Source organism: Equus przewalskii, chromosome 23, assembly GCF_037783145.1.
Source record: "Equus przewalskii isolate Varuska chromosome 23, EquPr2, whole genome shotgun sequence".
Lineage (NCBI taxonomy): Eukaryota > Metazoa > Chordata > Mammalia > Perissodactyla > Equidae > Equus > Equus przewalskii.
Window position 1 is genome coordinate 3,515,965 of NC_091853.1, and position 13,885 is coordinate 3,529,849.

The 13,885-nt window shown below is 34.2% G+C and overlaps 1 protein-coding gene across 28 annotated transcripts in view; it reads left to right on the top strand.

Moving 5' to 3' along the window:
* The window catches only part of DCAF6 (DDB1 and CUL4 associated factor 6), a 146,837-nt gene that overhangs the window by 42,925 nt on the left and 90,027 nt on the right, over window positions 1-13,885 (top strand). For all 28 annotated transcript variants that reach the window (XR_011532195.1, XR_011532194.1, XM_070591523.1 and 25 more), the window contains exon 5: window positions 12,191-12,304. Coding sequence is in view for 26 of the 28 variants with exons in the window: in XM_070591503.1 (XP_070447604.1) it covers window positions 12,191-12,304 (114 nt within the window). In the remaining 2 variants the exon portion in view is untranslated. The remainder of the gene's footprint in view (window positions 1-12,190; window positions 12,305-13,885) is intronic.

A 13,885-nucleotide genomic window follows, 5' to 3' on the forward strand; every position in this document is an offset into this window, starting at 1 on the left:
ACTTACTTATATTTTCTATCTCATGTTGAAGTTCTCAGTGTGTTCATCTATTCTTCTCCTGACTTCAGTGAGCATCTTTATCACTGTTACTTTGAACCCTATCAGGTAGGTTGCTTATCTTTGTTTTGTTAAGGTCTTTTTCCTGACATTTTTCTTGTTCTTTGGTTTGGAATGTAGTCCTTTGTCTCCTTATTTTATCTGACTCTCTTTGTTTTTCTATATGTATTAGGCAGAACAGCTGCCTCTCCCAGTCTTGAAGGAGTGGTCTTGTCTAGTGGATGATCCATGGGTCCCAGAAGCACAATCTCCCCTGGCCTCCAAAGCCAGGAGCTCAAGGGGTATCCCTCATGTAGGCTGTGTGCACTCACTGACTGTGGCAGGGGTGTGGCTGCACTGTGGGGTGGGTGGGCTTGGGCCACACTCCCAGCCTGGTTGTGGCTCAGCTGCTGTGGGGGATGGGCAGGGCATGAAGCATGACCAGTGGTGTTAGCAGGCTAGAGGGAGGGCAGCAAAAATGGTGCCTGCCAGCGCTTCCATCCTCAGAGAATGTCGTTGCAGATTCCTGCCTCTCTAGCAGCCACTAGGATTAGTAAGTGGGTCTCCCTTACTTATGGTCTAGGTACTTTTCAAACTGTTGCTTTCGCGCTGGGTCTCAGGGCAAGTGGGTCTTCCTCACTGATGGTCTAAGTTCTTTTCAAATTGTTGCTTTCGCTCTAGATCTCAGGGCAAGTGAGTTTGCATACAAGCTCTTTAAGAGTGGATTCTCCATTCCCTGCAGTTCTGTAGTTCCCTGGGACTTAATCCCTGTTGATTTTCAAAACCAGACATTTTGGGGGCTCATCTCTCCAGTGCAGGATCCGAGGGTTGGAGTGCCTGATGTGGGGCACAGTCCCCTCAGTCTTCAAGGGCAAGTCCGTATTTTTGGGATCCCTTCCCGATTGTGGGTCACCATGCCTGGAGTGGGGTCCAGGTGAGACCATGTCTCTGCCTGTCCTACCTATCTTGATGTCTCTCTCTTTATCTTTTGTTGTGGAAGCACTGTTCATCTAGTTCTCAGGCCCCTTTCAGAGGAAAATTATTCCATATGTAGCTGTAAGTTTATTGTGTCTGTGGGAGGAGGCAAGTTCAGGGTCTTCCTATACCACCATCTTGAAGCCCTTTCCTCGCTGTGGCTTTATAATGAATCTTGGTATCCAATAGAGTATGTTGTCTTGTTCCTACTTCAAGAACATTTTGCCTGTTCTTGACCCTTTGTTGCAGTATAACTTTTCAAACCAGCACATTGATTTCCAACAAAAAGCAAGTTGCCAAGAGTTTGATTGTAATTATATTGAATTTATAGGTAAATTTGGGGCAAACTGATATCTTACAATTATTGTATATTCCTGTCAATGAACATGATATGTCTTTGCATTTATTTTTAATTTCACAATATTTTGTAATTTCATATGTAGAGTTAATGTACAACTTTTCTTAAAATTTTTTGTAAGTATTTGATATTTTGGTACTGTTGATAATGTTATCTTTTTAAGTTTTTGGTTTTTAACTATTGCTGGTATAAAAAATACGGTTGATTTTAGCTTTTTTTTTTTTAAGTTAGGAAGATTGAGCGTGAGCTAACATATGTTGCCAGTCTTCCTCTTTTTGCTTGAAGAAGATTAACGCTGAGCCAACATCCATGCCAGTCTTCCTCTGTTTTGTATGTGGGATGCCATCTCAGCATGGCTTGCTGAGCAGTGCATAGGTCCATGGCCAAGATCTGAACTGGTGAACCCTGAGCTGTCACAGTGGAGCAAACTTAATCACTGTGCCACCATGCTGGCCCCAATTTTAGAATATTTTTAAACTAGCAACCTTGTTATGCACTTATTAATTCTAGTAATTCAACTATAGATTGTTTCGGATTTTCTATATACAATAGGCGTATCTTCTGTGAATTATGACAGTTTCATTTCTTTATTCTGAACCCTTATCCCTCTTGCTGCTTTTTCTTGTTTTATTGCTCAGGCTAGTACCTCAGATGTCATGTTTAATGGAAATGGTAACAGGAGATTGCTTTTTCTAGTTGCTGGTCTCACAGGGAAGGTTTTTCCTCTTTACCATTTGGTTTCATATTTGCAAAAGTAGCTTTCATAGATGCTTTTCATCAGATTAAGGAAATTCTCTTCTATTCCAAGTTTTCTGAGAGTTTTCTATCTTGTATGAATATTGAATTTAGATAGCTCTTTATTAAGAGGTTTAATTGACGTATCATAAACTGCATACATTTAAAGCATACAATTTGATAAGTTTTAACAGATGTATTGTCCCTTGAAACTGTTTCCATAGTCAAGATAATGGACATAGTCCATCATATCCAAAAATATCCTTATTCCCATTTTTATTTTCTCTCTCTTGTCCCTACTCACCCCCACATCCACAGGAAACCATTGACCTTCTTTCAGTTTTGTGCATTTGTTTATATTTTCTAGAATTATATATGAATGAGATCATGTAGTCAAATCATATGTATCCTTTATCTGGTCTGATTTCTTTCACTTAGCATAGTTGTTTGAGATTCACTCATGTTTGGAGTATCAATAATTCTTTTTATTGCTGAGTTGTATTCTGTTATAGAGATATAACACAGTTTCTTTATATTTCATCTTTGGATAGACATTTGGGTTGTTTCTAATTAGGAACTATTATAAATAAAGCTGTTTTGAATATTTGTGTAAATGTCTTTGTATGGACATATACTTTTATTTGTCTTGGGTAAACACCTAGGACTGGAATGACTAGGTTATATTAGAGGTATAAGTTTAACTTTTTAAAAAACTACCAAACTATTTTCCAAAGTGGTTGTATCATTTTACATTTCTGTAAGCAGTGCCTGAGAGTTTCAGTTGTTCTGTATTCTTTACAACTCTTGCTAAGTTCAGTCTTTCTCATTTTAGACATTCTAATAGGTATATAGTGGAATCTGTTGTGTTATTAACTTTCATTCCCCAATTGTCTAATGATGTTGAACATAGATTTTTGGTGAGGAAGATTGGCCCTGTGCTAACATCTGTTGCTAGTCTTCCTCTTTTTGCTTGAGGAAGATTGTCACTGAGTTAACATCTCTGCCAATCTTCCCCTGTTTTATGTGGGACACCACTAGCGTAGCGTAACGAGCGGTGCGAGCTCCATGCCTGGGATCCAAACCTGCAAACTCTGGGCCACTCAAGGGAGCTTGCGAACATAACCACTATACCACTAGGCCAGCCCCTGAACGTAATTTTTTTGTGCACTTTACCACCTTTATATCTTCTTTGGTGAATTGTCTGTGGAAATCTTTTGTCTGTTGTTTTATTGAGATTTTTATTTCTTATTATTGAGTTTTGAGGGACCTTAAAAATATGTTCTGGATATTTTTAAGGTATGTGATTTATAATTTTTTTCCCCAGTTGATGGCTTGTCTTTTCATTTTCTTACTAGTGCCTTTCAAAAAGAAGCTCTTAATATTGAGGAAGCTTATTTTATCAAATTCCTTTTTTTCCTTATGGATCAATGTGTCTAAAATTTTTCTTTATCCCAAAGTCACAAAGATTTTTTCTTAGAAGTTTTATAATTTTATGTTTTATGTTTAGATTGATGATCATTGTGTTAATTTTTTTATAATGTATGAGGTATTGCTTGAAGTTGATATTTGCATATGGCTCTGCAGTCTTCCAACACTGTCCTTTCTCCACTGAATTTTCTTTGCACCATTATCATAAATCATTTGACCATGTGTGTTTTCATCTATTCCTGGTCAGTACCTGTTTTCTTCCAGTGATTTATTGTTATACCTTTACCACACTGTCTTGATTACTCTGGCTTTCTAGTGACTCTTGAAGCCAGGTAGTATAAGTCCTTTGTTATTTTTCAAAGTTCTTTAAGATATTTTGGGTCGTCAGTATTTCCACATGAATTTGATAATCAAATTGTCACTTTCTACCAAAAATCCTGCTGGGATTTATTTGACTCTATACTTACATCAATTTAGGGAGAACTGACAACAATATTAAATCTTCTAATTCATGAACACAGTATATCTCATCTCCCCTCATTTAGGACTTTAATTTTACTCAACAGTGTTTTATAATTTTCAGCATATGTACACAACATCTTGTGAGATTTATCCCTAAGTAGTCCATATTTTTTTATTCTAAGTGGTATTATTTTTCAAATTTCAATTTCTGATGATTTGTTGCTAGAATATAGACATACAACTGAGTTTTATATGTTGACTTTTGTATCCTGCAACCTTGCTAAACTAATTCTAGTAACTTTTTAAAAATGTAACCTATCAAGTATATTATCCTTAGATGATCATGTCATCTGTGAATATAGAGACAATTTTACTTCTTTTCCCATGTGGACTCCTTTTATTTCTTTTTCTGATTGCACTTACTAGAACTTTCACTGTAGTGTTGATTAGAAGTGGTAAGAGTAAACAACCTTCCCTTGTTTTGATCTTTGAGGTAATCACTTGATCTTTCACTGTTAAGGATGATGTTAGGTGTATTTCATAGATGCTCTTTTATCAGGTTGAGTTAATTCCCTTCTATTCCTATTCTTATACTTATCAAGAATAGATATTGGATTTTGTCAAGTGACTTTTCTGCTTTTGAGAGGATTATATTGTTTTTTTTGTTTCTTAATATGGTGAATTTCATTTTTCAAATGTTAAGACTAGCCTTGCATTCCAGAGATAAACCTCATGTGGTCATATATTGATATATATCTATATATTTTTCTATATTATTGTATTCAGCTTGCTAAAATTCTAAGGTTTTTTTCTTTTTTTTAACAGATACGTTCATGAGAGATATTGGTCTTTAGTTTTTTCTTGTACTGTCTTTTGTTTGGTCATCTTAATGCTGACCTGCTCCAGTAACTTGGGAAGTATTTTGTCCTCTTCAATTTTCTGAAAGAGTTTGGGTAGAAGTGGCAATATTTGTTCCTTATGTATTTGGGATTATTCACTAATAAAGCCATCTGGTCCTGGAGTTTTCTTTGTAGGAACTTTATAACTACAAATTTGATTCTTAAAATGAATATATGGTTATTCAGGTTATGTCTTTCTGCTTTCATGAGCATTGGTATTTTATCCTTTTCAAGAATCTCATCGTTTCATCTGTGTTGCTGAATTTCCTGGTATAAGTTGTTCATAATACTTCCTTATTGTCCTTTTAACGTCTATGGAATCTGTACTGCTATCACCTCCATCACTCCTCATGTTGGTAGTTTGTATCCTCTCTCTCTCTTTTTCTGTTTTTCCTTATTGGTCAGGGTAGAGATTTAATCAATTTTAGTGATCTTCTCTAAGAATTAACTTTTGGTTTCAATGATTTTCTCTATTTTCCTGTTTTCTCTTTCTGATCTCCATTTTTTTCTTCTGTTTACTATGGTAAGTTTCATTGCTCTCTTTTTTCTAGTTTCTTAAGGTACAGGCTGACATTGATTTGAGACTTTTATCCTTTGTAATACAGGCATTTAGTGAGTATTCCATTAGGTACATTTCACAAATTTTGATATGCTGAACTTTCTTTTCCCTTTTACTCAAAATACTTTCTAATTTCCACTGTAATTTCTTCTTCAATTCATCATTTATTGAGAAGTGTGTCATTTAGTTTCCAAATATTTGATCATTTAAGTTGTTTTCCAGTTTGGAGCTGTTACAAAGGAAGTTATTTTAATCATATGTGTAATGTCTTTGTATGGACTGATTTCTAATTATTAATTTGTAGTTAAATCCATCTCAGTCAAGAAGTATACTTTGTGTTATTTGAATCCTTTTAATTTTGATGAGACTTGTCTTCTGACCCAGAATACAGTCTTTTTTGGTAAATGTGTCTTATGCTCTTGAAAAGAGTATGTACTCTTCTTTTGCTTGTAGAGTGTTCTATAAATGTCAGTTATGTCAAGGTGGCTAATACCAACGTTCAAGCCTTTTATATTCTTATTGATTTTCTGATTACTTATTTTATCAATTCTTGAAAGAGGTATGTTGAAATCTAATGTTTTTGGATTGTCTGTATCTCCATTCAGTTCTATCAATTATTGCTTCATGTATTTTGGAGATCTATTATTAGGTGCATAAACATTCAGGATTTAGTATTTCTATTCATGGCTTGGCCTATTTATCATTGTTAAATGACCCTCCTTAGTGCCATTAATATTCTTTGCTTTTGAAATTTGCTATTTATATAGCAAATCTACCTTTCTCATTATTAGAGTTACTGTGATATGTCTTTCCTCCATTCTTCTATTTTTAATCTATCGGTGTCCTTATCTTTGCAGTTGGTTTCTTATAGGCAGTTTGTAGATGGGTTTTCCTTTTTTATCCAATCTGGCAAAGTCTCCTTTTAATTGGGCTGTTTATATGATTTACATTTAATGTGATTATTGATATATAGGTAGTTGGGTTTAAATTTTGTATCTTACTCTTTGTTTTCTATTTGTCCTGTTTTTTTTTCTTTTTTTCTTCTTTTGGAAGAACTGAGTATTTTTATGATTCCACTTTATCTCCTTTTTTGATTTGTTAGCTATGCTTCTTTGTTTTATTGTTTTAGTGGCTGCTTTAGGTCTTATAGTAGATATCTTAAACTTTATCACAGTGTACCATCAAGTAATATTGTACCCACTTCAAATATAGTATGAGAATCTTACATTATACTTTTGTTTGCTTCTCCCAGAATTTTGGGTATTTTTTTCATGTGTTTTATTCCTGTATGTGTTATAAACTTCATGATATATTAATATTCTTCCCTTAATAGTCAGTTATCTTTAAAAAGATTTTAAAACAAAGAAAAAATATGTTATATTTACTTACATATTTATAATTTCTAATCCTTCAATCCTTTGTGTAGATCCATATTACTGTCTGGTATCGTTTTCCTTTTACGTGAAGGGTTTAAAAAATATTTTGTATTGTACTAGTCTGTTAGTGTAGGGGTCTGGGAAATTGTCCTGTAAAAGGCCAGAAGTAAATATTTTAAGCTTTGTAGGCAATGTGATTCTGTGACAGCTACAATCACGTGCTGAGTAACGATGCTTCTGTGAGTGACAGACCGCATGTATACAACAGTGCTCCCGTAAGATTAGTACCATGTAGCCTAGGTGTGCAGTAGGCTGTGCCATCTAGGCTTGTGTAAGAACAGTGTATGATGTTTGCACAATGATGAAATTGCCTAACAAAGCATTTCTCAGAGTCTGTGCCCCTCCTTAAACGACATGTGACTGGTACTCAAATCTGCGGTTATCTCAAGAAAGCAGCCTTGGGCAATCTGTAAATAATTGAGTGTAGCTGTGTTTCATTTAAACTCTTATTACAAAAATAGATAGTCATAATTAGGTGAGAGTTGTGCTTTCCTGACTGCTGTGCTCTTGAATAATCTTTTCAGCTTTCTTGTTTCTGAAGAAGTCTATTTTACCTTTGATTTAGAAAGATATTTCTGTGGGTATAGAATTCTAGTCTGACAGGTTTTTTCCTTTCACTACTTTAAAGATGTTGCTCCACTGGTTTCTGGCAAGAAGTCCTCTATTCTTATCTTTGTCACTGGTTTTATATAATTTGAGAATGCTGTATTTGCTTATTCTTATTGCTGATTTAGTATTTTACTTTAAGAATGTATCACAATTTCTATTGTTGGTTATTTGGGTTGTTTGAAGTATTTGGCTGAGATGAATCACACTGCTATGAATGTTCTAGTACACATCGGTAGGTGCTCTTAGGCAGACATTTATTTTTAGTGGAATTGCTGGGTCATATTAGAGGCACATGATCAGCTTTAGTAGATATTGATGCATGGTTTTTCAAAGTCTTTGTACAGTTTGACACTTTCGTCAACAGTGTTTGAGAGTGCCAGTTGCTCTGCATCCTCATCAGCATTTGATATTATCAAGTCTCTTTCGTTTTGGTCATTCTGGCAGTGTGTAGTGATATTTACTTAGGATTTTAATTTGTATTTTTTTGATGACTAATGAATCTGAACACCTTTTTGTGTATACAAAGTTTTAAAACATAGGAGCATACCTTCCATCATTTATGGGTGCATAAAAACATATGCAGAAATGCTAAATACCCAATTTTGGTAGTTTCTACTTCTAGGGACAGAGGGAGAGGGGGCAGATTTGTTGAGCAGGAGGCTTCACAGAAAGCCTCAACTTACAATGTTATTGCTAAACCAGAAGTGGGTATGGGAATATCTGAAATGTTTTATTTCTTTTTTTAAAAAATTACTTTATTGAGGTCATATTGGCTTATAACATTGTGTAAATTTTAAGGTGTATACATTATTATGTTTCAGTCTCTGTATAGACTGCATCTTGTTCACCCCAATAGGCTAGTTTTTATGCATTACCATACATGTGTAACTCCCTCCCCCAGCCCTTTCCCCTCTGGAAACCACTCATCTGTTCTCCTTATGCTTGTGTTTATTTTCCACATATGAGTGAAATTATATGCTGTTTGTCTTTCTCTGTTTGGCTTATTTCGTTTAGCATAATACCCTCAAGGTCTTTCCTTGTTGTCTCAAATGGCATGATTTTGTCTTTTTTATGGCTGAGTAATATTTCATTGTATAAATATATACACCACATCTTCTTTATCCAGTCATCAGTTGATGGGCACTTGGGTTGCTTCCACGTCTTGGCTACTGTAAGTAATGCTACAGTGAACATAGGGAAGCATGAATCTCTTTGAATTGTTGATTTCCTGTTCTTTGGATAAATACCCAGTAGTAGGATGGCTGGATCACATGGTATTTCTATTTTTAATTTTTTGAGAAATCTCCATACTGTTTTCCATGGTGGCTGCACCAGTTTGCATTCCCACCAGCAGTGTATGAGGGTTCCCTTTCCTCCACATCCTTTCCAACATTTGTTATTTCTTGTTTTTTCAGTAGTAGCCACTCTGACAAGTGTAAGGTGATATCTCATTGTAGTTTTGATTTGCATTTCTCTAACAATTAGTGATGTTGAACATCCTTTCATGTCCTTGTTGGCCATCTGTATATCTTTTTGGAAAAACATCTGTTCATATCCCCTGTTCATGTTTTGATCAAGTTGTTTGTTCTTTTGTTGTTGGATTGTATGAATTCTTTATATATTTGGGGAAATAACCCCTTGTAAGATATATGATTTGCAGATATTTTCTCCTAGTTATTGTGTTGTCTTTTCATTTTGTTGATGGTTTCCTTTGCCTTGCAGAAGCTTTTTAGTCTGATGTAGTCCCATTTGCTTATTTTTTTCTTTTGTTTCCCTTGCCTGAGTAGACATGGTATTTGAAAAGATGTTGCTAAGACTGATGTCAAAGAGTGTACTGCCTATATTTTCTTCTAGGAGTTTTATGGTTTCAGGTCTTGCCTTCAAGTCTTTGACCCATTTTGAGTAAATTTTTGTGTACTGTGTAACATAATTTTCTTTCATTCTTTTTTTTTTAAAGTTTTTTAAAATTTTTCCTTCTTCTCCCCAAAGCCTGCCAGGATGTAGTTGTATATATCTTTTCTAGTTGTGGGTCCTTCTAGTTGTGGCATGTGGGACATCGCCTCAGCATGGCTTGAGGAGTGGTGCTAGGTCTGCACCTTGGATCTGAACCGGCAAAACCCTGGGCCGCTGAAGCAGAGCACACAAACTTAACCACTCGCTCACAGGGCTGGCCCCTCTACTTTCATTCTGTTGCACGTGGCTGTCCAGTTTCCCCAGCATCCTTTATTGAAGACACGTTCCTTTCTCCATTGTATGTTCTTGGCTCCTTTGTCTAAGATTAGCTGTCTCTAGATAAAGTGGTTTTATTTGTGGGCCTTCAGCTCTGTTCCATTGATCTGTGTGTCTGTTTTTGTGCCAGTGCCATCCTGTTTCAGTTACTATAGCTTTGTAGTATATTTTGAAGTCAGGGATTGTGATACCTCCACCTTTGTTCTTTTTTCTCAGGATTGCTTTTGCTTTTTGGGCTCTTTGGTTGTTCCACATAAATTTTAGGATTCTTTCTTCTACTTCTGTGAAGAATGTCATTGGGATTCTGATTGGGATTGCATTGAAGCTGTAGATTGTTTTAGGTAACATGGACAATTTAACTGTGTTTATTCTTTGAATCTGTGAGCATGGAATATTTTTCCATTTCTTTATGTATTCTTCAATTTCTTTCAATAATGTCTTGTAGTTTACAGTTTATAGATCTTTCACCTCCTTGGTTAAATTTATTCCTAGATATTTTATTCTTTATGTTGCCACTGTAAATTGGGATTATATTCTTGATTTCTCTTTATGGTAGTTTGTTAGTATATAAAAATGCAACTGATATTTGTATTTTGATTTTGTACCCTTCAACTTTGCTGTAGTTTTCTGATGGATTCTATAGGGTTTTCTATATATAGAATCATGTCATCTGCAAGCAGTGAGAGTTTTATTTCTTCCTTTCCAATTTGAATCCCTTTTATTTCTTTTGCTTGCCTAATTGCTCTGGCCAAAACCTCCAGTACTATGTTGAATAAGAGTGGGAAGAGTGGGCATTGTTGTCTTGTTCCTGTTCTCAGAGGAATGACTCTCAGTTTTTCACTGTTAAACTATGATGTTGGCCATGGGTTTGTCTTATATAGCCTTTATTATGTTGAGGTACCACCCTTCTATAGCAATTTTATTGAGTGTTTTTGTCATAAATTGATGTTGGATCTTGTTAAATGCTTTCTCTACATCTGTTCAGATGACCCTGTGGTTTTTATTCCTCATTTTGTTAGTGTGGTGTATCACACTGCTTGATTTGCGGATGTTGAACCATCCCTGCATCCCTGGTATAAATCCCACTTGATCATGGTGTATGATCCTTTTAATGTATTCTTGTATTTGATTTGCTAATATTTTGTTGAGGATTTTTGTGTCTATGTTGATCAGTGATATTGCTCTGTAATTTTTTTATGTTGTCCTTGTCTGGTTCTGGTATCAGGGTGATGTTGACCTCATAGAATGAGTTAGGAAGTGTTCCGTCTTCTTCAATATTTTGGAATAGTTTGAGAAGGATGATATTAAATCTTGGAATAGTTTAAAAAGGATAGTATTAAATTAAACAGTGTTTAGTAGAATGCACCAGAGAAGTCATCTGGTGCTGGACTTTTGTTTTTGGCAGGTTTTTGATTGCTATCTCAATCTCTTTACTTGTGATTGGTCTATTCATATTCTCTATTTCTTCTTGATTTAGTTTCGGGAGGTTGTATGGTTGTAAGCATTTATCCATTTCTTCTAGGTTATCCAGTTGGTTGGCATATGGCTTTTCATAGTATTCTCTTATAATCCTCTGTATTTCTGTGGTATCTGTTGTAGTGTCTCCTCTTTCATTTCTAATTTTATTTATTTAAGTCATCTCTCTTTTTTTCTTAGTGAATCTGGCTAAGGATTTGTCAATTTTGTTTATCTTCTCAAAGAACCAGCTCTTAGTTTCATTAATCCATTCTGTTGTGTTTTTAGTTTCTATAGCATTTATTTCTGCTCTGATTTTTATTTCCCTCCTACTGACTTTGGGCTTTATTCTTCTTTTTCTAGTTCTTTAAGGTATAGTTTAAGATTACTTATTTGAAATAAAATGTTTTATTTCTTTTTAAAAAAATTATTCTGGTAAAATGTGCATAACATAACATTTGCCATTCCCACCATTTTTAAGAGTACAGTTCAGTGACATTAAGTGCATTCACACTGTTGTACAACCATCACCACAACTAAAAATTTTTTTTGAGAGATCAGTTTAAATGCTGAAATCAATTCAGCATCCCATAGTTTTCTTAAACATTCTCAGAGAAGAAAATTCTATAATGTTTTTATAATACAAGTATAAATTCACATCCAGAAAACATAAAAATTAGGCTTTGAATAGTTTGGACAAGCTTCCTAAGGGAGAATTTTTCTTGCCAAAGTTGTTAGAAATTTATAATTTTGAAGAACTTTGTATCTGAAGGTACATTAATTTCAAACTTCAAAGTAATGAGTCATATTAATTCAACAGTTAATTCTTGCATATTTCTATATGTATTGTACTGTTTAGATTCATGGTATGGGTATGTCGTAAATAATTTAAATAAATGATTTTTAGTTGCTTTTGCCTAAACCATTTTATGAAATAGTAGCAGTGTTTTTCAAAGCCATGTGTTTAAATGTTCAATAATGTTATCTGTGCCTTCATTTTCTTCTTTAGATTATGACTGTACCCAATGACCCATATACTTTTCTCTCTTGTGGTGAAGATGGAACTGTTCGGTGGTTTGATACACGCATCAAAACTAGCTGTACAAAAGAAGATTGCAAAGATGTAAGTTTCTGTACAAATCATGCAAAAAAATTAACATTATAATTAAAATTGGATAGTAAGTTATCTCTGGGTTATGAGATTATGGGTGAATTTAAAAATATTTATTTTCGTAAAATTTCCAATAGCATATATTTTATAATAAAAAAATATGTATGTATTTTTTTTCTTTGATAGCCACAAATTCTTTTTTTTTTCATTGTGGTAACAGTGATTTATAACATTACATAAATTTCAGGAATACATCGTTATATATTTTGATTTATGTGTAGATTACAACGTTCACCATCCAAAGACTCGTTACAACCCATCACCACACACATGTGCCTAATCACCCCTTTTCCCGTCTTGTAACCACCAATCCAATCTTTGTTTCTGTGTGTGTTTGTCATTATTTTTATCTTCTGTTTATGAGTGAAATCATACGATATTTGACCTTCTCCCTTTGACTTATTTCACTTAGCATGATACCCTCAAAGTCCATCCATGTTGTCACAAATGGCCAGATTTCCTCATTTCTTATGGCTGAGTAGTATTCCATTCTGTATGTATACCACATCTTCTTTATCCATTTGTCCCTTGATGGGTACCTACGTTGCTTCCAATCTTGGCTATTGTGAATAATGCTGCAATGAACATAAAGATGCACATATCTTTACACATTCATGTTTTCATGATCTTTGGTAAATACCCAGCAGTGGAATAGCTGAATCATGTGGTAGATCTTTTTTTAATTTTTCAAGGAATCGCCATACTGTTTTCTGTAGTGGCTGCACCATTGAAAATATTTTTTAATTAAAGTTCACTAATAAGCAATCTAATAGTGAAGTTATAGAATTTATATTTTAATTATGCATTTCAAATATATTTACGAAAATTTGCATAATTGTTCAGTATCTACTCTAGCATTATAAAAACCTGAAGCATTTTTCAGTATTCCCCATTTATTTGTGGATACAATTTTAGGTTATCAATAACAGTGATGAAAGCATGTAGTAGTTGAGTGTCCTTTTTTTTTCCCTCAACCTTTAAACCAAGAGTTGTATGTTATCTTTTTTTAAAATGAGATACCATTCTATCAATATGTTCATTCAGATTTAGCTCACTTCTCTCAGAGTTTCACTATCAATTTTATTTTTTTTCAATTCTATTTTAAACTTGAAAAAGGCCAGAGAAATGATTCAGTGTAATGACCCCAGACAACTAACCTCAAATATTATTTAGAGACTGTAGCTTTTTTCTCGGATCATTTTAAAGTAGTAAATGAAATAAGAAAGTATTGCTAAATACGTTTTTACTGACAATCACTGCCCCCGTCCCCACACCCAAAATTACTGGTAATCAAGTTAAGTGCTGCCTAATTAAACTAGTTACTATTGTTAACATTCTTTGGGGAGGGAGGAAAGATTATTTTATATATTGAAACAAGAAAAAGAAAAAAATAGAAGTTAAATCTTTTTAAAATATACAATCTTTTAAGTCAGTTTTTATGTTATCTATATGTATATACATACACAATTAGGAAAATATTGAATTGAAGGCAGAAGTAAGTTTAAAATATTAGATTGCTTATTGAGCGCGTTT